Source organism: Chiroxiphia lanceolata, chromosome 3, assembly GCF_009829145.1.
Source record: "Chiroxiphia lanceolata isolate bChiLan1 chromosome 3, bChiLan1.pri, whole genome shotgun sequence".
Taxonomy (NCBI): domain Eukaryota; kingdom Metazoa; phylum Chordata; class Aves; order Passeriformes; family Pipridae; genus Chiroxiphia; species Chiroxiphia lanceolata.
Window position 1 is genome coordinate 59,199,015 of NC_045639.1, and position 27,245 is coordinate 59,226,259.

The 27,245-nt window shown below is 42.2% G+C and overlaps 1 protein-coding gene across 1 annotated transcript in view; it reads left to right on the forward strand.

Moving 5' to 3' along the window:
• The first annotated feature begins 15,330 nt into the window (after positions 1 to 15,330).
• Positions 15,331 to 27,245, forward strand: part of SLC2A12 (solute carrier family 2 member 12) — a 32,566-nt gene continuing 20,651 nt past the window's right edge. Inside the window, exons 1-2 of the mRNA XM_032683867.1 lie at positions 15,331 to 15,647; positions 23,307 to 24,626. Of these exons, the coding sequence (XP_032539758.1) occupies positions 15,533 to 15,647; positions 23,307 to 24,626 (1,435 nt within the window). The 5' untranslated portion in view covers positions 15,331 to 15,532. The remainder of the gene's footprint in view (positions 15,648 to 23,306; positions 24,627 to 27,245) is intronic.

The window sequence follows — 27,245 nt, forward strand, 5'->3', positions numbered from 1 at the left end:
TTGTTCATCACACCTTCTTGTGGCAACAGATTTCCCACCTTCCTTGATACGAAAGAAAAGTGTCAGGTTGTACACCACAGGTCATATCTTGCCCGTCAGTTCCTAATGTGGCAGGACAGCAATGGTGCTTGACTGTGACCATGAACTCTTATCCCAGACCTCACTTCTATCTCTCTTCCCCTTGATGATCTAGAATTATTGTATTAAGAGGACAGTGAATGATTAATCACTGTTCGCCCTGTCCATGCCACTTGTGATTTATAAGTGAGCTAGAGGAGAGCCAAAGCAATTACCAAGGGGATGAACATCCATGATTTAGTGAAAGGCCAATTTTATTCCATCCAGGAGTCTAACTTAAGCTATGCACATTGGTTTTTTTGACCCTGAACAAGAAAGGGTAAAAGTTATAGCAAGGACAGAGAGAAGATCCAGAGAGGCATTGTGTTGTTCTTAAACCACAAAGACTTCATTGCAGTGACAGTGCTGCTGAGAGGCAGTATCTGCCATGGATTAAAGGCAACTAATGCTTGTCAAGTGTCATAAGGAATAAAATTGTTCACATATACAGAGGCTTAGCTCTTCCTTCCAAAATCGAGATGCATAGCGGAGCACTGAAAAGAGTCTGCTTCAGTTCCTGCTCCAGCCATCCCAAACATGAGTGGCCGAGCTAAGCAGCTGGGGATTTTGCTGTTTCTGATACCTCTAAACCACTACTTGCTGCCAGCAAAATTAGGACATTGTAACTACCTTCTCTATCTCTCTGCCATGTTTCCCCCACAGATGGGTGTTGCAAGGAGTAAAATTTTGGCAAGTACTCAGATTGCCCAGAGACAATACAGCCAACACATTCAGTGCCCTATCATGAATAGCTCCCTGCCCAACACCTCTTGCTCTCTCACCGACAGAAGCTGAACTGCTCCATTGCTGATGGGGACTGCGGTAGCTCTGAGTTTCATGCAGGAGGATGGCCCCCTGTCTCCTTACCTCCTTTGGTGGAGCACAGACAAGGTGATGCTCATAGAGGGCTGAGGTTAGGAATGTGAGTAGACCCAAAAGTGTGTAGAAGAACAAGGAGATAACCGGGGTAAGGCTTTGCAAAGAGTTGAGGGCAGAATACAGAAAGGGAAAATATCTGCCAAGGTGCATATGAACTCATTAACTGGTTTATATAAGCCATCGCTCATGGAGCTGCACAATGTTTGGCAGCTGTATTTGCAGCTGATATCTGTTGATTCATGAGCAGTGCATGAGTTTCTGGGAAGAGATTCTTTTTGTTTCCCATTGCCTGGCCCCTGATCTGGTCTGTCAGCAAAGGTGAAGTTCCTGTTGGTGTGCTATGGGCTGTGCACCACGAACTGGGCTATTGTGTGCCCTTATCTCCTGGAGCAGCAGGATGTGTGATGATCCTACTCCCCTCTGGAAAAGCATACTGAGGCCTGTAATTGCATTATTCATGGAAAAATACAAACTGGACTAATATAGATAGGTTGTAGCTCTGCTCTAGGACCCGATCCTTTTCATAGGATGGGGTGTCAAGGCGAGGCCATGTTAAGGCCTTAGGATAACTGGTTAAGTAAGGCTTCCAGCTGACACGGCTGCAACGACACAGAGAGAACTGCACGGTGCAGCTCAGTGGGAAGAAAAGTGGGATGCAACATTGCTGTAGGGAAACAAGGGGAGCTTTGAGAAGCCTCAAATTGCTGCAGCAGAAAGGCAGTTTTGGTGCTCCCTTTGGGATACTCCTGTTGCTAGATGTGTGAAAGACAGGGAACCAATTTAACAACTGCTGCTGCCACCCCGGCTCTGATGATCTATATGTTGTATAGTGTATCACAACAAATTATTTGATATTAACCACCTGTGATGCCACTCAAAATGGAGATGTGACAACCACTTACTGAGCTCAGTCCAAGCCCCAGGGAAGAGGCAGGGTAGCTGAGGGTACGGCACTGCAGCAAAAGCAGTGCCTAACCAAGTGTGTCTCTTATGAGTTAAATTGTTGCTGTGACCCCAGACTAGATCCCCATATGGCTGCAGTGAGGAGGCAGCAAAAGTGCCACAGGCCGGGGTATCTGCCAGTCTACTGCCAAGTGTTACAAACTTTGGAGTAGCTAGTCTCAAGCCTCGGTTAATGTGTCTTGCCATAAAACATCCTCTCTGATCCTCAGTTACTGAGTTGGCCACAGGAAGGGAGGAGCACAGAATCTAATTCAAATCCTTAATATTTTGCTTTTTAAGTGTGCCCTCAGCACTTCAAAATAACTGCTCAGTGTACTTATTTTGGTATGATCTAATTTTTCTAAGCTATCCTGTATAGTGTGAACACACTAGTACAAAATTAAAGTGTTGGAGTTTTTTTGGTTGGTTGTTTGGGGTTATTTTACAGAAAAATGTTCACCTACCAAAGCAGAAATCTGTGTGAGATGGTTCTCAAATTGGTACAGTTATCTAGAATGATTAGCTGGCCAAATACATCATATAGTTAAGTCTCCAGTGAACTTCTTGAACTGAAATTATCCTGCTCTTTACTCCAGTCTTCTTTGAAAAGTACAGTGCTGGTGACCTCTAGTGGAATAGAAAACATTTTTCTCGTTCTTCACCCAGAGTGTGATTGGGCACTGGAACAGGCTTCCCTGAGAAGAGGTCACAGCACCAAGCCTGACAGAGTTCAAGAAGCATTTGTTCAGTACTCTCGGGCACATGGTGTGACTCTTAGGGATGGTCTTGTGCAGGGCCAGGAGTTGGACTCGATGATCCTTGTGGGTCCCTTCCAAGCATATTCCATGATTCTGTGAAAAAAATCCCTGTTAAAAGCAGGGAATTTCCTCCCCTCCAAACTGTATTAATCTGAAACCTATAAAACAGAAGCTTATTTTGCCTGTCTATGCTCAAGAAGCCCAAAGCAACAATACAAAACTGTGAGCTCAGAGTTCTGATGAATTTATGTAATGCAAGGATTATGATACAATCATTACCATAAAGGAGGTATGTGACATTGCTGAGCAAAGGTGAAGAGCCTGTAATGGGTAATTCCCTCCGTGCCTCTTATGAATCCCACCTCGGGTCTCCTGTTTTTCTTCCTGTCACCAGATGGTGAAGAATGTGAAGGCAGTTGGAATCTCCAAGATAGACTCTCAATGACACTCAGTAAGCTTGAAACTTAGCAAGGGTAATCTTTTTGCCAAAAATGCTTTCCTCTTCCTGAAAAAAAAACACTGCCTAGGTTTGGTTAAATCAGGAGTTAGGACATGTACAGGCATGCTGTAGCTTAAAAGCTGAAGTTTCTGAAGGTGCTATCCTCAGTGAGCATGTTATATCCTTCCTTCCCAGCTCCTGGTGCCTGAGGCTGCATCTTGCCTTTCACTCTCCTTAGGAGGAGAGAGCTACCCCCATCCAGCCACCTCAGGGAGTTTTGAACTGAACATGGTGAAAAAAATTATCCCATTGTGGAGGTAGATGAAAGTTGAACTCCAGTCCCTGTCTGTGAAATCAATTTGGCACCTGATGCTAGGGGACTCACTTACACCAGACTTTCCATGGCAGTTCATTTGTAGATGCCTTGTTTCTTAAATGCATGGAAAAGAATTGCAGTAGGAACACTGTAATAATTTGTTATTAATTCTTAATAAATATTAAGAATTATTAACAAATTATTGTAAGTTGGAGGTAAATCTGTTGTCACCTCCACGGTGGTCTGTCCTGTGTCTGCTTCCCTTTTTTGCTTTCTCTTCCATCACTCATGTCATTAGTAGATGTGTGTATTAACTTTTTGTGGGAGAGCACAAACAACACCCAGCTAGGATGGGAGCTGCATGGGAGGGCAGAAAACTAACAGATTAGTATACAGAGTTGAAAAACTGTGAGAAATAATTCAGTTAGTAAGATCACAAAATTACACATTTAAGTAAGAGTAATTTATTACAGAATTATGAAGTGAGACATGGTGGGCTGGCTAATAGTTCTGCAGAAAAGTAATTGAGGTTGTAACATACCCTACACTATTTATGAGCAGTAATGTTGGTACTGTTCTGAAGAAATGTGAGGATAGCATCTGCAACATACAAGCAGAAAAAGTAACACAAAAGAGTAATGAAGAATTTTTTCTGCCTTAGCACCCCTGAGGCCTCCACTGGTGTTTCATGCTCCATATTCTGGGCAGTGTTCCCCAAAGAGAGGTGTGAGCCAGTGAGGGCTCTGGGGTTGAGCAGGAGATATCCAGCATCTTCAAAGAGCAGAGGAATACACAGTTCTTCACGTACCCTGGGGACAAAGAAAGGAAAGATGGACTAGTGCTTGTACAGAGGATTTAAACTAGACACCAACCTAACAATGAGCATAATTAGGCACTGGAAGACACCTTCCTCAGAAGACAGTGAAATCTCTGGGTTTAGGCATTTTTTAAGAACAAGTTAGATAGGAACAATTTAGCAATAGGGATGGATACCCAGGGAAGACTGATATACCTGACCTTTTGTTAGGGAAGGAAGATGGACTAGATGGCCTACAGAGGACGCTGTCAGACTTATTTTTACTCTTTGCATGATCTGAAATACTAAAGCTTTATTTTCATCTGTGTTCCAAATTCCCAAGTGCAAACAAAGTCAATGGTAACTGCCTTTCTATGTTTTAAGACTTGGATAATGATAAATTGTAAGGACAGTGCCTAGGTTTCTCAGACTGGGCATCCCAATATAAAGGATGTTTTGAGTTTTAGAATGACACATCTTAGTTCCTCAACCTAAATGCAGAGTTAGTGCAACTCATTCGTCTTACTGGCAAGTTGTAAAGCTGGATTAATTCAGGCTTATGAAATTTTTATATATTACAGTACCATGTAGCATTTTATAGGGAGATTGTTAACCATATTTCCATGACAGAGTATTTCCATTTCTGAGGTTAGTACCACAGGCTGGAAAAAAACAAACAATATCAAAATAGTCACTAGCACTGTAGGTTATAAGGGCAGCAGCAATGGCTGTGGTTTTGCAGTTTGAGCTCAGATGTACCACAGACCTCCAAATTATTAGCTTATTAGCTAATAATCATCTGCTCTGTTTAGGTTGTCCCCCCAAGTTCCTTAAAATGATCATCTCAGTCCATGAGGATCAGCATGGCCAAGTCAGATATGGCAATGCACTTTCTGAGCCCTTTCTAATATCCAATGGTGTGAAACAAGGCTGTGTTCTTGCACCAACCCTATTCACAGTCTTTTTCAGCATGATGCTCCAAAGGGCCACGGCAGACCTTGAGGATCAGGACGGTATCTACATCCGATACCGTACTGATGGAAGCCTATTCAACCTAAGGTGACTGAAGGCCCACACTAAGACCTTAAACCATCTTGTCTGGGAGCTGCTTTATGCTGATGACACCGCCCTTGTTGCACACACAGAAGCAGCTCTGCAGTGTTTAACATCCTACTTTGCAGATGCTGCTGAGCTCTTTGGGCTGGAAGTCAGCTTAAAGAAGACAGAAGTTCTCTATCAACCTTCACCTCAGGAAGTCTTCTATCATCCCCCTATCACCATTGGCGAATCAGAGCTCAAATCAGTCCAGCAGTTTAATTACCTAGGCAGCCTCATCTCCTCAGATGGTAAGATTGACAGAGAGATAGACAACAGGTTAGCAAAGGCATAGAGTGCCTTCAGAAAGCTTCATAAAAGAGTTTGGCGAAATAAACACCTGAAGAAAAGTACAAAGTGTTTACAGAGCCATAGTGCTGTCTACTCTCTTATACGGATCTGAATCATGGGTCATCTACCGTCACCACCTGCGTCTCCTAGAATGCTTCCATCAACGCTGTCTCCGTACAATCCTAAACATCCACTGGTCAGATTATGTGACCAATACGTCTGTTCTAGAACAAGCAGCAGTCACAAGTATTGAGGCCATGTTGCTGAGAACACAGCTGCGCTGGGCAGGGCACATCTCAAGGATGAAGGATCACCGCCTCCCTAAGATCTTGCTTTATGGTGAACTTGCCACCGGCTGCCGCAAGAGAGGAGCCCCAAGGAGAAGATACAAGGACTCCCTGAAACAACATCTCAGCCTTGGCCATTTTGACCAACATAACTGGTCTACTCTGGCCTCCATTCGGGAGGCCTGGAGACACACCATCTATAACGCTGCTGATGCTTTTGAGAAAGCACGCAGGATCACCCTTGAGGAGAAAAGGCAACACAGAAAGAATCATGTCTTGCAGAATATACCACCTAAGGAGTCTTTCTGCTGTGCCTTTTGCAACCGGACACATCTATCTCATATTGGCCTTTTTAGCCACCAACGCACTTGCAACAAACGTGGGTAGAGCCCTTCTCAAATCTTTGTTCGCGAAGCCCAGCCATGATGATGATCTGCTTTGCGTACTGAATAAAACTGTTCAGTTTGTGAACTAAAAAAACCTGTGTGTGAAGAAAGCTGTATGCAGTACGGATATTAAACAACCTATTGTGCATATGCACAAAAAACTGAGTAACAGAAGCACGAATACTGTCTGTTTCTGGGATTTACCAACTTCTGCATAACTACCTTTTGTAATAGTGTTTCAAGGTGCCCTTGTGCGTGAAATCAATCTATGCAGTACTCAAACATGAAGAACATATATATATGACCCTGAAATTAGCTCAGTTATTTAGACCACAGTGCTAATAATGCCAAGGCTGTGGGTTTGATCCCCATATGGGCCCATCCAACTCAGAATATTCTGTGATTATCTGTGATATGAGTAATTGAGATAAATCTGTCTTGTCATCAAGAAGAAGCTGTTAGTTTCCTTTCCTTGCTCAGTTAAGCGAGGAGACACAACACAAGCTGTTGCTGAGACAGTTGTGAGTTGCTCCCTAGCTTCCTCTTTTCCAGAACAGCCCAGCCCAGGCAGGAGCCACATCCACAGGGAACCAGGTGGCCTCTGGCCCAGCCAGCTGCCCAGAAGTCTCTCCTGTTGAACTCCCAGCAACCTACAGACATCAAACATCAATTGGATCTGCCAGTCACTTGGAAATGAAGCTGGAGGGATGGAATGGTGTGGGAAGTCTCTGAAAGCAGACGTGCCACATCTGAGAGTAGCCTGTGCAGTCTGCACAGTCCATGCAGTAGGTTTAAGCCCATCTGGCCACAAGCATCTGGCCAGCTGCAGTTACTATGCAGAGCAGTAGCACCTCTGCTCTTTCTCCAAGAAGCTCCCTCCAAATCCCACTTGCTCCATGGCATCAATTATCTATGAGGAAGCAGGATCTGATAAAGAAAAGACTGAGACTTTGATAAGGAAAGTGGCTCTACTCCTGCTCTGAGCTAAACTTTATGAGAGCTAACTACAAAACTGTGCTTTGTTCACTCTTGTTTGACAAGACCTGCTGAAGTTAGAAGTTGTATTGAAAGGCTAAAGCATTGTGTGCACCCTGTTTGCTGTGAACCCAATCTCAGACATTTCTTCCTAGGAGGCATTCCAGCTCAGAGGCAGTGCAGTGGCTCTTCAGGGCACTGTGAGTTCCCAACACAGCACATGCTGTACCACTGACAGCCCCTTGGGCTTTGCCAGCGCCTATTTATCAGTGTGAATTTAAACAGCTAATGCTTCAGTGATTAGTCTGAAACAGAAAGGCTTAAGCCAAACTAAGCAGCACAGAGTCTGAATCTGAATGAGAAGGGAGGGAGGAGGGTGTCTGCAGAGTGAAGTCCCTCATAGGCTGGCAGTCCATGCCATGGAGAAGGCAAATGAGTGCACCAGGACTTCTGTAGTCTTCAGAGAGGTCCAAGTCCTGATACTAAGGTTTTTGTTGCACAGAAGTAAGTCAGCTAAGCAGCCTCGCTGGGATGACAAGGATCTTGGGAACAGATGGCAGCTGCCTTCTCGCAAGGCTGTGTCTGCCTCTGCCAGCAGTGTGGAGGGAGGCAGCAGCCCCCCCCCAGCTGCAGTTCTCAGCTTCTCAGGGAAGTCATTCATAAAAACGCTGGTAAACTAAACAGAAAACTACAGGAGATGGTTTGCTTCTACCCAAGATGTCACAAAATCAACTTTGCCCAGAGCTGATATGTACCTTGGGCTTTCGAGAAAAGCAAATTAAAACTCCAATTCCGGAAGACCAAATGCCTGCCCCTGAATAGCACCAGGCTGCAATCCCCACCAAGTGCTTTTGGAGGATGTATGTCGTGAATCCTCTCTGAGGCTACAGCCTGACTGAGACTTTCTTACCTGAGGAGGTCCCCAGGGGTCCCACAGGCACACACCCAACATGTTGGATAACAAGGCAGCTACTGCCCACCCAGGAACAGCCTGCCTCCAGGAGCTACACCAGATGGTGTGAGGGGCCAGAGAGCTGGTGCCCAAAGGGCATCCACTCCCTCCTCATAGCAATCAGGAGAAAACATCATTTAAGTGGGAAGAAAATAAGTCATTTCCTTCCTGACCTCTCTCTGCCAGTCACGTGCCTACCTGCCCCTCCAGGCCATCACAGTGGAGAAAGGAAACTGTCACCTCCCCGTTGAAGTGCTGCCAGCATAATATTACCCCTACCTGTATTTCAAATGATGAGATTTTGGTGTGTGCAGAGGCAGAAAAGGATTCTGGGGCAGAAATCCTCCATCTCTTCCAAACAGCCTCTCCTGTGTTGTCCTGGCTTCTAACAGATCTGTCACTCCACCTACTCAGCTTTCAGTATCTCCAGCTCTGAAGGGGAATGGTGGTCTCAAAGTAAATTTTCCCCAGACAGTGAGTACACTGTCCATTAAAGCTCATCTTTGCTACCTGTTAATGAGCCCAGGTAACAGTTGTTCTGGGGAACAGATGACCTAAACCTTCTATAGCACTGCAGGATTGTTCACTGCTCATTTCTTCGTGCCCACTGGGTGAACACAAAATGACCTGCACTTCGGAGGCTGGTTTCATTTCCTGCTTGCCTGCAACAATTTGAAAACGTTGATGGACTTTGGAGAGCTTTACCCAGACATTTGGTTTTAATGAATGCATGTAAAACTGCTTTCAGTTTGCCAGCTGTGGTCAAAAATCAGCAAGAAGTTGAAGCACAGTGTTAATGACATTTTGTTGTTTATTTTTGCAACAACAAGATTTTCAGGAGAAAACAAAACACTTTCTCAGTGGAAATAATTAAAACCATTAAAATTACTGCATTTCCTGTGTGACTGACATATTCCATGTGGGAGAAAATGTTTCCCAGCAACAACAAAAAAAAAAACCATTTCAGCAGCTCAGATATTTCTTAGCAATGTACATACTTTTCCCGTAACTGGAACAGGCAAAGGGAATTTCAATTATACAACACAATTTTTAACAACTCATCACAAGAATAAAGAGCTGTATTAGGGAGGGGTTTGAACATACTGAATCTTGAAACCATGACACCGTTAAAAGCTTAACAAAAACCAATATTTATTACCAAGAGATATTAACAAAGCCAAACAAACAAAGCCAAAAGGGAGGAAGGAGGAGAGAAATAAGCCCCCAGCATGACCTCCCTAGTTACCCAGCTGTTGCCCATAAAGTTATCTTACCGACCTAGAATGCCCATAATTACCCATAGCAGAAGCTGCATCCTTGGAGAGTCAGTAAGTTCACAAACTGGCAGGTGTCCCTGCCAAAAGGCAACGTTGTCCTTGGTGTGAAGCTAGCTTTCCTCCAAGAAAGAGCTATCTGCTTTTTATGCAATTAATTGAGTGACCACAACCTCCCAGGTGTGGCCAACACCGCCCAGCCAGAGGCCCTCAGTCCCACCTCCTTAGTTATATAAGTGCATCTCTTCTGCGCGTGCGTGGCTTTCCTCGCGCCTGCGTACTGTACTCGGGGGGTCTTTTCCAAATGAGTCTGGCGGCGTCCTTCATCCTCCTCCTCCTCAATCTCTCCTTCAAGTGACCCTGGAGGGCAATTAGCCAATCACAGAACACCAATTAAAAGAGTTTATACAAGAAGCTCTCTTCAAGGACAACTTTGCCATTTATTAGTGCTTGTCTTCCCATAACTTGGCAGGGAAAGAGCAAAACTTTCACAGGTGGTGGGGCCAAACACAGACCAAAAGCATCAGCATAATTAACCCCTGATAGAAGAGCAAAACCCCATTTCCACTGCACAATGATCTTAAGGGCTTCCATTTTGGGCTCATTATTTGGAAATTCCTAAAAACTGCCTTATTTCAAGCAGTGGGTGACATTACTAACTGGCTGCTCCAGGCCCAGTCCTTGCCCCGGGACTGTGCAGTGCCACCCAATTTTATTTCAGATGAATGAATTTCTTTTAAATGTAGGGAACTGCTGTTTCTACAATCTGTTTAATAAAAAGGTACATTTGAAATATCTGAAGCAAATAGGATCAAATAGGATCAGTGTGATCAGTGAGCAGTGATCAGTGATTAGTGAACAGCCATGTTCAGCGACATTCAGCGACTATTACAAGTGGCCCTTCAGGTTACCCAGAAGATAAAAGGCATTTCCTTTTATTTTTTGGAAAGGTTACACTGTCATGAAAGTGGAAACCTGAAGTAAAATTTATTTTTTATTTTGTTTTTTCTGCTCAATTCTATTTGTACTGTATTTTCCAACCTCCAATTCTTACCTTCATTTTGATTTCAAGTTTCTGCCAAAACATAATTCTTAAAGTTGCTGACCCAGGCCACATTGTACTTCTTAAGAGTACTTTTAAAGAAGATGCTAACAGAAGACCAAAGAACAAACATTTGTGCAGTGAGTTGGGAGGGACCCTGGAGGGAGTTGTGAAATGTGGTGAGCTCTGGACTGTATTTATGATCTGAGTTTTTTTAAAGCCAGATAAAAATATATTGGTATAAATCAGTGGCTCTCAATGAGTAAGAACATAACAGAAGAGAATTACTTAGTAAGAAATCACATGACTCAGAATGAAAAAAACTTGTGTTCTCAGTTCTGTCATGAATTTTCTGTATGATATCAGACTTTATTATTTATTTACTTACTAAGTGGCATAGTTTAAATATCGTGTATATGAAACTTACCTTACATTTATAAAAAGCATCTTTCCAAAGCTGAATTGCAATTCATCTGCTGCGCAACAGTAATAACAATTATCTTTATATTCATAGTTCCCCAAGGAGGGATCATTTTACTTTCTTGAGATAACTCTCTGTCTTTTTCATTTGGTTCTCAATGCCCTGTGACTGGAATTTTGGCACATTTTCCCCTTCATGTGTATCAGTGAGTCAACACTAATGGTAAAGGCTATGTCTGTTTTTTTAGTTTGGTACTTTTTTTTTTTTTAATAAATGGTATCTTTAATAAAAGATATTTTGTTTTGGGGTTTTTCAATTTCTTTTTTTTTTCTCTCCTCTCCATGTCACTTTCCTTCTTTCATCCTCCCAGCCTTCCTCCTGTTATTGCATGCCAACTATCTTATGAACCTCTTCTGCAAATGGTGAACTATTAGTTCTGAGAGAAAAGCTCAACAATCAAAGATGAAGGCAATGTAACTTAAGCTGGTATGTCAAGAAAATCCTCTCCACAGTTTTGCTGAAAAGCTTTGTTTCTACATTTTAGAATAAATTAAATGGGAGACTTCCACTATCTTCTTTTTGAGACTCATCAAAGGTACAGAAAAATAAGATGACCTTCTTTACTCCATCTCTGATAAAAATTGCCTAAGAAAACTGATTCAGAAAACCCTTCAAGTCTTAATTAATTTCTACTGGCTTAACTCCAACTTCCCCATCTCTCCACAGTCCCAAATTTGAGTTATTAGATCACTGTAAACACAAACAAATACAATTCACGACCAGATATTTCAAAAGAAATCCCCATATCACCCTCACAGGTTTCCCAGATTATTCAGCAATTTAATACAAATATCTTCTCTTTTTTCTAGTCTAATCATGTTCCTAAGAATAAAGTGTTTGGTCAGTTTTGAAAGCAAGGAATTGAGAAAATACCAGAAAAGATGATTTCTTGCCAGCCACATGTGGATAACACTGACAGGGTAATCTCATGACAGTGTTGCACTCATACCCCTTACTTGTCTCCTCACCCTCTCCTGCTTTGGGCTTTTAAATCTTTTCTAGTCTTATTTCTCCTGAAATGTGTGTCCTCCTGCGCAGCCTCCCATGGCATAGCTGAGGAGCCAGGGCTTCCACCCTTCAGACCATTATTAAGTCATTGCCCATCCCAGCATTTGCGATTTGTTGCCTTCTGGAATATTTCTCCCTGCTTCTTGGTTCCAGTAGGACTCCCTTTCTGGGTAGCCATGAGAGGGGCAGAGCAGGTGCAGTCCTGTCCTAGCCTGCCAATGCTCCAGCAACCCCCTTGCCCCTGATCAGATGGACACCTTGTTCTTGGCACACAGCCCCAGGCAAGCGATTGTTTGAGCACTGTGCACACGCAAGGCAGTTACAGGAAAAGAACAGAGAACTGAAAAGCATTGAAGCACACTTTCTTTTCTTCCTCCTTATCCCGGTCACGTTTGTCCTACTGGAGTTTTTCTTGTTTGCTTGACTATTTATTTCTGGTGGGAAGTGGAGGGCGTATAGGGCTGTGGAATCAGGACCCTGTGGCTGCCAGCAAGGGTTTCACAGTCACTGTATTTCACGAGATCCCTCTACAATTGGCTGGACTGCAGAACCAGCACAGGCTGTTTGCTTTCTCTCTCTCTGTTTGCTTTCATTGGATGGAACCAGCTTTTTTCCAGTTCCTTCCTTTTCTGGGTTCCAGTTAACACCAATAACATCAGCTCCTCAGATTTTTGCCACAGTTTTGATAACAGATTCTTGCACCAGCTGAGCTGTGGCTTTTCACTATCTGCTGGCTACTGATGACACCACAGCACATCCCTCATAACTACACCATGAAAGCAACAGATCTCAGGATAAAATATTTCACATTTCCCCTTACTGGGAACATTTTTCCCTGAGACCATATAACACCAATACTATGTTTTTGGCTTAGGTGTAACTGAGGGAGCAGGTTGAAGACCAGGAACCTCCCCGGTACCTCTGCAGCACCTGCAGCTCAGCATAGCAAGGTGCACTGCCCTCTGGACAGCCCAAACACAAGTCCCCAGAATAATGATGTCTTCCTTCATTTTCTGTATGACCATTATGGTTTGTACTGTGTACTGGCTGCTTTACTCTCTGTGCAAGCTAGGTACATACCTCTTGAAGTTACCACAGGGCAAAGTTAAACCATTGCTGTGTTGCAGCTGGCATTGCTACCATGAAATAAAGGCAGAACTAGAAAGGAAAAATGGATTATTTGGCTGGATTTCTGAGTAAACAAGTAGGTAAACATTTAAAAATCAGTCTAGGCTCTGGTTTCTGAGGGGAATATAGGTAGTACTAAACTCCAGGGGTAAACAGCTAAAAGAAATTCCACTGTTTGTCTGAAACACCTTTTTTTTTCTATTAAAAAAAATTAGTGAAATTCACCTTTGTATTCGCTTAACATTAATTTCATAAAATCTGTTCATTGTAAGATTTGTGAACTCAATGTAATGCAGCCTTTTCTTTTTATTACTTACTCCTGGGGGTAGTATGCTTCTTGTTCAGGGGAAAGTGCAGTTCCTGACAAGCTTTTAAATACTCCTAAAGTACATATGTGCCAGCAGATATATACAATCAGCAAATTTAGTTGGAAGATGGCATTTAGTTTAGGGAGTTTTCGACCAGAAAGGGCTGCAATTGCATTACATCTCTTTCATCAAAATCGGTAATATCCTGTGGCTGATGAGTGATTCAGCAGGAGGAGTGAACCTCAAAGTGTCCTCCAGGGCCACACGTCTGGAAGCACAACTTTTGTCACTGTCAAGGTGCCACAGGCACCTCTGCAGTTTTCTGACATCTCCAGGACTATAACACATAAAGGCATTTGGGAAGTGGCAACAATCATGTACCTATGGAGTTAGCTGAGTTTCCACAGAGCTCCCACTGAGCAGAGCTGTGGGTTATATGAGGTGTGGGCTGTTAGAGGAGGTCAGTTACACGCCACATTTTAACAGAAGAATCTTATCACAGCTGAGTTTAATCTGTGAAAATATTTCCTTCCCAGCCTAAACAGCCTCTCATTTTCTTCCAAAAACATACAAATAATTTCTTAAAAGGTAACATTACTTTTTGCACTTATGCCATGAAGAAACGACACCTCCCTGGATGTGGCAAGAAATTGTTAACAGCCTTGATAGCATCCCACACTGCCTGACGGGAGGACATCTTACATGGAAAATATGTTATACATGAGAACAGAGCTAGACTGACTCATTCAACTACATGTCAAAAGCACTGCCAAAAACCAAACTCCCCACTGGAAGCAGTGCCCCCGTGGCAACACTGGCACTCCAGTTTCTGAAGCTGACAGTGAGGCAGCTGTCAGATGGAGCAGTTATAATATCTTTTGTCAAATTTTTCTTATTAAGCAAACATTGATAAAGGGTGTATTATGCCTGCTCTACTTAAGGAAGAAGTTTTTAGGAATTCTCCTTTCTGGAAATACTGCAAAAGCTACCAACTTTCCACCTCTACCCTTCCCTCCCACACTGTCTGCAAGCATTAGTGTATTTAAAATGAAAACAACCAAGACAAAACAGCAAGTAATGAAAGACAGCACAAACAAGAAGCCTGCAGCACTGCCAAATTATACAACAGCGATTCCCACTGGGGATAGCTTGGACAATTTGCTTCATGAGACCAGTGGGTCTGCTGAGAGGATTTGGAGGCTCTCCCGCCAGGACTAGGACAGAGCGGGGCAAGTAGCCTCTGTATGCAGCTCACCTGCACCCTCTGTAAGCTTTGCCTGCTGCTGCCATCCTGCCTCTGGCCACTGCATCTACAGAACCAATAGGGATGGAGTGACTCCCAGCAGCTGTCAAAATCAAGCCTTTGACTGAATATAGCTGAGACAGTATCAGTTTTCCCACAAATAATTGTCATGGAAGAGAGAGTGGCTTGCCTTTCATTTGCTTATCACGTACGTCTTTGCCATGAAAAGTCCTGATTCCTACTGTCACAGACTGCAAAGGGCTGCCATGGTTTCTTCCTCTCCACTATTTCTCACCATAACTTGCTCATAACTGACAAGAATGAAGCGATGCTGTGCGTGTGTGCTTGGTGCCCTAACTTTAGCTGACATAGCAAATACTTCAAACCCTCCCCTTCAGTGTGCCTTCTCTGCTAAAACCCGGTGCGTATGAACAGCAGAGAGAGGAGGAAAAGGCAGAGAGGGAGAGAGAGAGCGATCTTATAAGTGAGTGGGTAAGGAATGTACACTGAGCTGTGCCTGAAAGTCTGATGTCTCCAAATATTTGTTAAAAGGCAAAACCACCACTTCCGAGAGAGGGCCCTCCCCTCGCCTGCAATAGGCTCCCCAGAATAGCAACAGCCTGTGTCAATGCAAAGGGCAAAGCCTTCTGAAATAGCAACAAAGTTGTTCACAAACCACTTTGTGGTTTGCATTTGGTTTCAGCCAGCTTCAGCAACTTGTTGCCATGAGGAAAACAACCTGCACTTTCCTGGCCGGCCGGGGAAGGATCGCTGCCCTGTGAAGTGCTCCTGCCCAAGGTGCAAAGGGGGTGGCGATGGTAGCTGGGCAGAGCACGGAGGACCTCAGCCAACAGAGCCAGACAATGAGAGCAGGGGAGGATGAGGAGAGCAGCCAGGGCAGCAGCTGCCGCCAGCTCCCAGCTGCAACAGGTAAGGCGGCAGGAGCTGAATGCCAGCTGTTGGCCAGCAGCAGCTGCTCACCTAGCTAGTGCTCGGGGCTGGGGGAGAACGGCCCCATGAAGCCAAGGGACTCTCAGGATATGCTGTCTCAGTTTCTGAAAGTGCAAGAGGGGAACATATGAGTAAGGAAAGGGACTGCCAGCTTGAATTTTGAATGAAGGTTTATGTGTTACTTTCCCTAAAAGGCCTCGGTCCTCCTGCTTGTGCATGTGCTGTCTGTTGTGTAAATCCTTTTCCTTTATGAAGATCAGTCACCTGAAAAATAGGAGAACCCGGTGCCATCTCAGATAACGGTGCTCTGGTCTTTGCATGCTTGGGGGCAATTCAGCCCTTTTCACCAAAGTGAGTGGAGGGGGGCCAGGTAAACACTGCACCTACTCATGAAGGGAGACAGTACAAGGGGGAGAGACAGGGTCTACCTCCTGGTTTTACTTCCTTAGCATTTCAGGAAGAAACAGGGTTTCTGTGCTGATGCCCTCAAACATCAACTGTAGCATTTCTTCTGCAGAAAATTTTTTAGTCTGGAAGCTGAATTTTATAGCTGTTCATCTTTGCTGTCCTATCCAGCCCCCTTTTCTAAGCTACAGCATGGGTTTGCATCTTTAGATTCTTTCACTGATGATAAGATCAAGGGGAAAATGCCCCATAATTATGACATTTCTCACCCACAAGGCAGCTGTACCCAAACAGCACAACACGGTCATAAGCCGGAAATTACTGTCCCAAGTAGGTTTTGTTCACTTAGTACTGAATGAACTAACTAGCCCATGAATGTTCAGATACCATAGGCACAACTGCTTTGTTGAAGTGTAATAATGATCAGCAAGCAACATCTCCTGATGCCTGGAAGCAGAGGTTAATCAAGAACAGAAAGCCAGGAGATGTGCAGAAATATTTAACATTACCTTAGGGACTGAGAGGAGCAATGCAGATAGCCTTGTGAAAGGGAAGCATAGCAGTTACAATAAACAGCAAAGTTTCTGCAGCACAAAGGCTAAGATTAGAAGAGTATGTGCAAATTAGTCACTTGGCATTACCCTGAAAAATTAAATCAGTAACCTGAGGAATTTATAATCACCTAGCTAGGAATTAAAAGAACTTGTCGATTCTCACAGAGAACTAACAAAACAAAGCCCAAATGCCATTTAATGAAGGGTCAGGCTGTCTGTCGACATAATAAAAATACATGGCAGAGCAGTAAGAGAGGACATGGTCAAGGTGGGTCTGTCCAGCATGTGCATCCCCTGTCTTTCCATCACTGCCAGGGGCTTCTGTTCATGGAATTGAATATTATTCACAAAGTACATTCATCACGCTTATGCTGTACAAAGTATACAATGCTTCCCACCATCAGAGGAATTTAGATGTGTGAAAATGTGTGATACGTTAGTTTTCTTCTGCCTTCTTTTTTAGTTCAATTTACAAAATATTTGTTTTGAGTTTGCCTTTCACACTTGGGTTGTCAAATGGTTGTGATCCCACATGACCCTTACTATTTTTGGGTAAAGTTAATGTTTTCTGAGATTTTCCAGCTCTGTTTGCAACACAGCTTTGTCCCAAAGCCATCATTTGTTTCATCCCATGGGGTCTTGTTGGCCAACTGTTTTAGATCCCATGCCAGATTTCTAGATGGTCACTTAGATCAGATGTGTCCTAGCTAATAGGAGAAATGCACCTATTGAGCAGCTACTGGATCTAAAGAAAGCTCAGGCCTTGGACTAGAGAAAGAGAGTAATGTGTCTCTTTATACCAGACAAGTGGATGAGACAGAGAAAGTGGCTGTAACAGTGCAACAGAGACCATGATAATATGAAAATAGGATAATCACCTTATGAGAAGCAAACCCAGAATTTAATTATGCAGCAATGCCCAATACATGCCATAAATATTTATCCTAAAAAATGTGATCCACGTGCTATAAACTTTAGCAAAATCTTCTTTAAAGACAATGTGGGAAATTTTAAGTACTATTTTCCTGGAAAGACAGTTTTTGTATGTCAGACAGTACTCAGATGGAAAAGAAATATGTTGTTAAAGATAGCTTAAAAATTTCAGATACAGTTGTAAGATGTTTTAAGATCTACCACTGACAAAAATAGATACCTTGTTCTATGGAAAAAAGGAGATTCCATGCTGTGGATTCATATCTATGCAATGCACTCAACTCATTGTGGTTTTCTAATCTGAGTTTATTAACCAGTGGTTGACATTAACCTCTGGTTAATGGTATTAACCAGAGCTTGATTTCACCTTCCAAATGTCTAAATAGATCAAAGAATTTCTACGGATTTAAAGAACACATATTTGACCTTCCAGAAAACTGACCTTCCCTACCAAACTGAGGCATTTTTCACCTTAGATTAAATCAAAGTAAACAGAAGAAAGTATAATGGTGGAAGAGATTGTCGAGTCCCCTCCTATCAAAATAGAAGTATTTGCACAGGTTACATAAAGTAATCTCCCCTCCTCTCCAGCTCAGTAGTTTTCTGTATGCACACTGCATGATCTCTTGAGAGAAAAGAAAGAAAAACTACATCACAGAAATATCAGTGTCTGGCCTAACTTGGAGTGTACTACTGCAAAACTGAGCTGGAAGGGGCTCCCAGGCACCTTTCCCATACCTCTCCCTCACACGGGGTGGGTGAAGAGTGGTGTTTCCCAGCTCAGCTTGATTGCAGATCTTCCCTGGCACTGATCATTTATCCATAATGCCCATAAAATACATGCACAGATCAAATATTGTGCCTTTGGAAGGACTTTATTTTCCCAGATATCTGACTGAAAATAAGTAAAGGGGCACACCCTTACTGCTTGGCCCCATCCAGCCTCATCAGCAGTACACTATGCCATACTACAACTGCCCTTGGTCTCCTTTTCAGGAACCAAGCATAAACATTTCCAGTGAATGTTCTTAAAGATAGGTTTTGTTTGCCAAGTAGTGCTGCTTTTGACTTGAGTAACAGTTGTGAGAAACCACTTTGTTTACATGGGGAAACTAGAGAATAGAGTTTCGAATCACTTGTCACATACCAGCCACACACTCATTTGCCATGGAGTTTGTGGCAGACAGGAGGAGAAAATTCTCTGGAAGCCATCATTAAAATATTTTATTCCCCTAGGCTGCACACTGCCATGTATTTTGCAGGCATCTCATAAAAATAAGAGAAATATATATATATTTTAAGAAGCTTTTTTTAAAAAAAAAAAAAAAGGAATGCCTAAGAACTGCCAGCAACATCATTAGAAGTGACACTTAAAAGGATTGTGAATACAGCTACTGCAACGTGCTTTATCTGGAAAAGTTAAAGGAAAACACATGCTGAAGTCAGAGGCAATTTTGCCTAGAGGAGGGCCATGAAGGAAGACTGAGCAGAATCAGGGTTTAACTCAGCAGGCAGTTGAGAGCAGGCGAGTGTTGGGTACATCAGTTAAAACAAAACCTCAAAATGATATAAGGACGTTTCTCAGCAGAACAGTGGCTGTGAGGGACAAGAGATACTGAGTTAACTGCTGAGTTTGCTGTTGCCAATGAAGAATGACATGTTTCCCCCTGCATCACATCAGGATCTGCTTTTCACTCAGAGGTGCTCTGGTTACAGCCCTCCACCATTTCTATACAACTGTTGGCAAGTGTCATTGGACACATGAAGAATGATACCAACTGACCAAGTTAAAACAAACTAATGAAACATTAAGACATTGATCAAGTTGCTCTACTTGGAGAAGCAAGAAATATATGGGCTTGAATGCTTCCCTGTCAAATTCCCAGGTGTCCAAGCTCCACATCCAACTTGTACAGCCTCTCAGATTAAAAACAAATAATCATCTTGGTTGCTGTGATCTGAAGACCACAGACTGAGGAGAGCACAGTCTGCATTGCAAAGAACCATGCTGATGGTTCAAATATCTCTCTTGAGATATTTGACTTGGCGCTGTCATGCAGAAACTGCAACCATGCAAACATGACGCTCGCACATTTAAAGAATTAAAAGCTATGCAGGACACAGACTTCAAACTATCAATAGGGAGCACTGTCCATGCTGCTGTGTTTCTGCTGGAGAGCCTTAAACTCAGTTTTTGTCCCTCTGTCACTAAACATTTTTTCTCAATTGCTTGAAGAAGATAATAACAGATTATTTGTGGGTGATACAGGTGATGGGTGATTAATAAATGGGATATTTCACTGGTTGAATGCAATCTGAATGGTTTGGCCTGCTGACTGCGAGTGAATGTGCTGTGTGGGGTTCCTCTCTGCTAACTTTAGACATCTGCATCTGAGCAAGCTGCACAGTTGCCTTTTATAGACAATGGAGAGAACAGGCATCCAGCTTAATTCAGACATCTAGAAGCGCCTATTTTTTGCAACTGGTTAAAAAAGAAATCTAGGGATGCTGCAGATCTCTCACAGTTAGGTAAGTTTAACCCATTCTATGTATTTTAATACAGACAAATGTAAAGTGATTTGCATTCCTCGCTAGGATGCAAAAAGGCAGGCCCTGTTTAAAGGAAAGGCAGTGCTTTGGAAAGAACCCAGTCAGTACAGAAGTTGGTTTTCCTGTAGGATAACCAGAAGATGAGCTCCTTTACATGGCTGTGACAATCCTTAGACAAGCAGGGAAATGTCCACCAGGAGTGGGATAATTATGTCAAATTCCTATCTGGCACTGTGCAACCACTGCAGGAGCACTGGTTCCAAATCAGAATTTACTGAAGAAGCTGATGATCTGGGTAAAGTTCAGAGAACAAGGTTTTGAATACTTAAGGGTTGGTAAACTTGTAAAGCCTCACAGGTTAAGTAGCTAATAAAGGAGATGTCTGTGGGATGACTCAATGACATGCTATAACTTTGTACTTAGCAATCACAGAAAAGTACAAGGAAATGGAGAATGGGATCTAACGGCTGGAAGTTGAAGTTGCAGAAATTAAGTCTAGAAATAATTTACAGTGAAAGCAATGAGACAATTTATGACATAAAGCCATTGGTTTTCAATCAGTAGCAATTTTTAAATCAAAGCTGAATATCTTAAGTCACCTAGTTCAAATAAAGTGTCTTTTAAGCGTGTCTGAAGGATTATGTTATGCTGTTCATGAGTGTCAGACTGGATGACCACAATGGTCTCTTTTCCCTTCATAATATGCAAATTGAGGCAAAATCTTATGTTAAATCTATGTGGCTCAGTGACGTACAATACAAAGATATCCAAGAAAGCACAAACACCATCACTGAACAGTAGTTCGGGCAGAGTTGTGATCAAATTAGCTGTTTCACTTCTGATACCCAAGATCTTTCCTTCAGCATAACACTGTGTTGTTATCAGCCCTGATTTCCAAACAGGGTTCATTGGACGGGTATATTTTCTACATCTAATAATATACAGCAAGCAGGCAAGTCAAGACTATAAAGGGGAAGGAGAAATTAGTTTTGCAGTGATAAAACAAATATTGCATGTGTGCATTGGAGGATGGAGCACATGTAATACAAAGCAGCTTAGCTGGAGTTAGAAGTACTTCTGCTGAATTACTGTTCAATGTGTGAAGTAAGGACAGCAGGACCTTTCTCTAACCCATGCACTAACCTCTATCTAAAATAAGTGAACTGATCTCAGATACTGCAGATATAAATGAAGAAAAAGCTTTAGACATGATACAGATATGGACAACACTGATATAAAAAAAGATTGTTCCATCACTGGAGCATTTTGCAAATTTGTTTCTGGTATTTTCTTCAAGATGTCCCACCTTCATCTGCCCTCCACTCTCACCTTCTGAAAGACTTTTCACAATACTCCCATTTCCCCTATGTCCTTATGGCCCATCACGACAAACCACGTGCTTCTCTCCTATCTCTTATCTATCTTTGGTTTGCGAGTCACACCAGTTCAGTGTCAGAGTGAGTTGAGGTGCATTGGGTGTGCTCAGTATCTCAGGGCGGCTGCTGTTTGGCTTCTGCTTGGCTCAAAGTTAGGAGAACTAATATGTGATACTTATTAAAATAGACTTAATGGGCTTACACATCTCCTCTGATCCTGGAGGCACCACTTATAGTCACACAGTTATACTGTGCTACTCTCCAAAATAACCCATCTGCCTGTGGAGCAGCTGCAGGGTGGGATGCTGGGCTCACACTGCTTCTAGGAATTGCTAGGGGAGCATGAGGTGGCTTGGGGCATAACCAGGCCCAGGGATTATGCCAGAAATTTGGTAGGGTATGTGGCCACATGCCAGGGTCTGGGCCTGGGCTCTGGCAGTGTTTATTTTAGTAGTGCAGATGTACTGCTAAGGCTACTCTCCTCCTCTCTTTTCATGATTTGCTTTCGAAATGTAATATCCTCTTGTCAAACGGGACTGATCCTTGCCAATGTGCTCAAAAGTTACTGGCAAGGAACTCCAGGCAGTGCACATGATCAAAGAGCCCTAATGCCTTAGAAAAATAAGTTAAAAATAAACAAACTATATGTGTCATTTTCAATTAGACCATATACCACTTTCCGGCTTGGCTGGAAAGTACTTGTTCCAGGATAATTAACTAAAATACGGACTCTGTTATGCTGCAAAAGCTACTTCTCCTCAGACACATCCTACTTCTCTAACTAAGTGGAAGTCAGAAGTCAATTTACTCTTTTCCTAGTTGTGTGGCAGCCAACATCATGATGAGAGGAAAATCATGCTGGGAGAAAGAACAAGGCCAATAATAACAAACTGATATATTCCTCAAGGTTTAGGGTGCAAAAGGCTTCACAGTTAGTAGAATATGATCAGTCAAGTCTATCTTGTAACAATAAACAATGAATCACAGTTGTATAAAATGAGTTTGTTTTAAAGTGGACATTCAAAGGCATATAATCTCCATTTGGTGTATGTTTTCACCATCTGTTTCTTATTCCTGACATTATAGCTGTCATAAACTATGCAAAATATTTGATCCTGATATTCCGAAGAATTTGAGATTAGAGATGAGCAAAGCTCAGAAAGTTCATGAGTTTGTATCTCATAGATTGGTTTCCCTAGAATATCCCATATATCTGATCAAACTGGTGCTCATTGAATAAGTCTCCATTGACAAAATAAAAACACTTGTACCAGCAGCCTTCACAGCATCCTCAGGTGAAACAAAGGAATTAAGAAGTGGTGAGGGAATACTTGTTACTTATTCAAGTCAAGGTTGAAGCAGTTTGGCTGGGAAATTACTGCTTTCCGTGCCCATGGTACAGTAGTTGGGTGGATGAGACTTCTTCAATTCAGTACAGGAAAACCACTGAAAATATCTCAAGGCAAAAATTACTTTCTTACCAAAAGGCTGTAATATAAATGTTGCTTTTTACAATGATATTCTGAAGCAGAAGGTTTGATTATTCAGGACCTGATCAAAACTTTATTGACTTCAGATCAGGCAGATAAGGTACCCAAAAGCATTAAAATTAAAGAGGACTTTATATAATTCCTTTTTTTCCCCCCCGAAATAGTTTTTTATGTCACCACTGCTGCTGGATATGTATGGAACTTAAGTGCTTTGCCTAGAAGTTATAAATAGATTTTTTAAACTGGTATATCAAATAAAGTTATTATTAATTGTCATAATGTTACAGAAGTCACTCTTTCAAGTTTTTGTGTTTTATTCTCTTATTTCAGGTTGTGGAACATTTACCTTTCTATCTTCTGCTATTGCTGCCATAAGTGGACTTCTGATGGGTTATGAGTTGGGCCTTATCTCTGGAGCTCTTCTTCAGATAAACAGCATATTAGCACTCTCTTGCAAAGAGCAGGAAATCGTTGTAAGTTCTCTGCTTTTTGGGGCCCTATTTGCATCCCTTACTGGTGGATTTCTGATAGACAGATTTGGAAGGAGACTTGCTATTATTATTGCATCTTCTTTACTTGTGTTGGGGAGTCTGATTTTACTGCCCTATGAATCATATGAGATACTTATTGTGGGACGGATTGCCATAGGTATTTCCATATCATTATCATCAATTGCGACGTGTGTCTATATTGCTGAGATTGCCCCACAGCACAGAAGAGGCCTCCTCGTATCATTAAATGAACTCATGATTGTGATAGGCATTCTCTTTGCCTATATTTCAAATTATGCATTTGCCAGCATATCTCATGGCTGGAAGTACATGTTTGGCCTTGTGATTCCATTAGGTGCTTTGCAAGCTATTGCCATGTATTTCCTTCCTCCAAGTCCTCGGTTTCTTGTCATGAAAAATAATGATGAAGCTGCAAGAAAAGTACTGGAGAGGCTACGGGAAACATCAGATGCTACTAAAGAACTTACTGTGATCAAGTCTTCCCTGAAAGATGAACATCAGTATAGTCTCTTGGACCTGTTTCGTTCAAAAAACAATATGAGAGCCCGAATGTTGGTAGGACTCACTCTAGTCTTTTTTGTGCAAACAACTGGGCAACCCAACATTTTATTTTACGCATCGACTGTTTTGAAGTCAGTTGGATTCCAGAGCAATGAAGCTGCCAGCTTGGCTTCTACTGGAGTTGGAGTAGTAAAAGTCGTTAGTACAGTCCCAGCCACAGTTTTTGTGGATCAAATTGGAAGTAAAACTTTTCTGTGTATTGGTTCTTCTGTTATGGCAGTATCATTGGTCACTATGGGCTTAGTGAACCGTAACATACATGTGAATTTCACCAATGTCTGTAGAAGACAATCTCCAGAGGATTTCTTTCTCCAGAGACCAGGAAACTTCACTATCACCAATGGGAGTCTTAAGGACCTCTTTGCTAGCTTGGCTTCAACAGAAAGATCATCATTTGATGCACAGAAAAGCCCAGATGTTGCCAGGACAGGAGAACTGAACAGGACTGCACTGCCAGGAGGCAAAAGCACAGCAGGGTCTCACATGGAAAGTGGGGAGGTTCCTGTTGTCTTGAAATGGCTCTCACTGGCCAGCCTGCTTGTTTATGTTGCTGCATTTTCCATAGGTCTTGGACCAAGTAAGTGTTTCATTTTTCTAACTCTTTGTAATGATTTACTTACATTATTAAGTGCTGGGATGACATGCCCAGCTTGGCATTACACAGTAAGTTGAGCAAAGTAGTGTTTTCTGCCAATATGCGCTGGCATTGTCACAGACCGCCCTGGTGGGCATGGGGTGTATTTTTTAGAAAGAGGTCCTGTCCATTAAGGCCATTGACCTAATCTACCTTCCATTCTGTGAAATTAATTACTCCCTTTTCAGTCAAGTTAAGAACTGCTGTGAGCTTCGTACAGCAAAATTATGAGGCCCCTGGCTATCCTTCCTCATTCTAGTCTATTGTGTCCTTACATTGGGAAGATTAATATGTAGGTATTTTCTGATGCTAACTCATAAACCCAAGATAATTATAGGCTCTAGACCTCTGTATGGTACGACATCATCAAATCCATGAAATACCAACATGCCTGAGTCCTGCTGAGAATCTGTCCCCTTTACTATGTAATAGTCTTCAGATATAGGAAAGATATCCAAGGTATCATAAATCATGAGCAAATTCTAATATTATTGCCTCTACCTGTGCTGAACAACATAAGCGGAAGGACACAAAGGCATGTCACTATACAGCTAAGGTACCTCTGCTGCTGCCATCACACTTGCACAGTTCCCATTCTCTTCAGAGAAGAACAGAATGTTTGTCATTCCAAGGGACTAGAAATTAAATCTCTCCATTTTCTTTTGTTTTGTTTCGATAGCACTTGCATATTATTGTTCTTTGAAGGGATTGATTTTTTTAAGCCACACTGTAAAACCCACATGCACACAGTCCATTATTTATTAACAGACTTTATGTGCTTTTGCACCTTGGCTCAAACTTGCCTTGCAAACAAACTGTACTCCTGTTGCCACAAGGATACAACCCTACAATTGTACTAATAGCAACTTCCCTGGAGTATTTGTTTATTTAAAACATTACTCACTGGGAGAGCAGCGTGAAATAAGCATTCATTGCTGGAGCAGCAAGCTTGACTATGTTATTGCAGCATTATTCCTTTCCTTGAAGATCATCTTAGCGCTATTCTGCTTTTGATGACATAGGTTTAAAACCAGGGGAGAAACCCTGAAAAGAAAATGTTACTTGAACTTTACTTGGGTGTTTCAAACACACATTTAACGACCCTTAGAGCAGGGTCACACATTCAGTCTTGGCCTCCTGTTGAAATCTGCTTTCCTGTTGACCTGGCTGTAAATGGGTTCCTAGTCATTTGAGTTGGGCTAATGTACAATTAATGAGAATGATGTCTACTTTCTTGAGGGTTACAAAAACTGATATGTGTTTGCCAGGCTGATCTGAGAAATCTTTGAGGCCAGTGCTTGTTTTTTGACCTCTTTCTTGACTTGAAAGCTCAAACGCTTTCAAACAGAAAATGGGAAGGAACAGACACCATCTCAGCTCCAGCATGTAGAAATTGTGTATGATAAAGCCACAGTGAGGCAATTTTATCTGACAGATGCATTTGCCTAGCAAGTGAAGGCCAGGTCTAGGAGACATACAGGTATTTCAAATTGCAGATAAGTACTTTCAAAGCATTTCCATGCCTTTGAAAGTACACTATTCAGTTAAAATTTACAACATATAGAAAATGCAAGGGATTAAGTACCGAGAGATTGTTGGAATCTGCAAAGGCTCTATTGTGGTTAAATAATCTGGGTTGAGATGCACGGTTATAATTTGCGTGTCATATACAGCCAACAACATCTGCTGCCTGGAGCCCAAATCTCTGAATGTATTTTCAGAGCCGATCTTTCTTATCCTCAGTGAACCTATCTTAGTGTAAAGAAAAAAATGAGCTCCTCTGCTTATATAAAGCAAACAATTTTAACATGTTTATGTTATTCATCTCTAAATCTGGGCTGTGGTCTGGACCAAACTGTTCATCACTGTCTACTCGGCAACAGGAAGGAGGTAGCGAGGCTGCACTTGCTGGCTGGTGTGGCCAGGCGGTGCCCAGGGCACCTGAGCACAGAAGCACTGTAATCCCTGCACCGCTATATTTTCAGTGCAAAAATCTCAATACTCCATCCAATGTCTGCCAGTATGCCTGGCTAAGGTAAAGGCGGTGTTGGGGATGTACCTCTTTGTAGATCAAATCAGCATCTTTTGGATAGAGAGCAGAGAAGATCTTCCTCTTTTCCCTCCATCCCACAAGGCCATTTCTGGAACAGATTCACCCACTATATTTTGAGTCCATGCTGTATTACATTCTGTGGGGATAAAGAAGAATCTATGTAACACCAATAGGAAATGACACACTCTTCACAGGGCAGATCACACAACCCTAGCTCTATCATGTTTTTAATTACTTTGGGGGTTTTTTTTATCCTTTTATTTTATCTTTTGATTCTGGCCAAAGAGATAGTTATAGTCCATACATAGCAGACATTTATAGATGTTGTATTTTTCCATGATTTCTCTTTTGTCTCCAAATTACAGTAAGTAGATTGATTTTTTTTAATGAACTGAGCATATGCTAAATATATTTATTGCCTTTTATCAAAGCACACAGGCAGCACAGTGATGAGCACTCAAAAATAGACAGTGAGAGATAAAAGTAATTTTTGCATTACAAAAGAATTC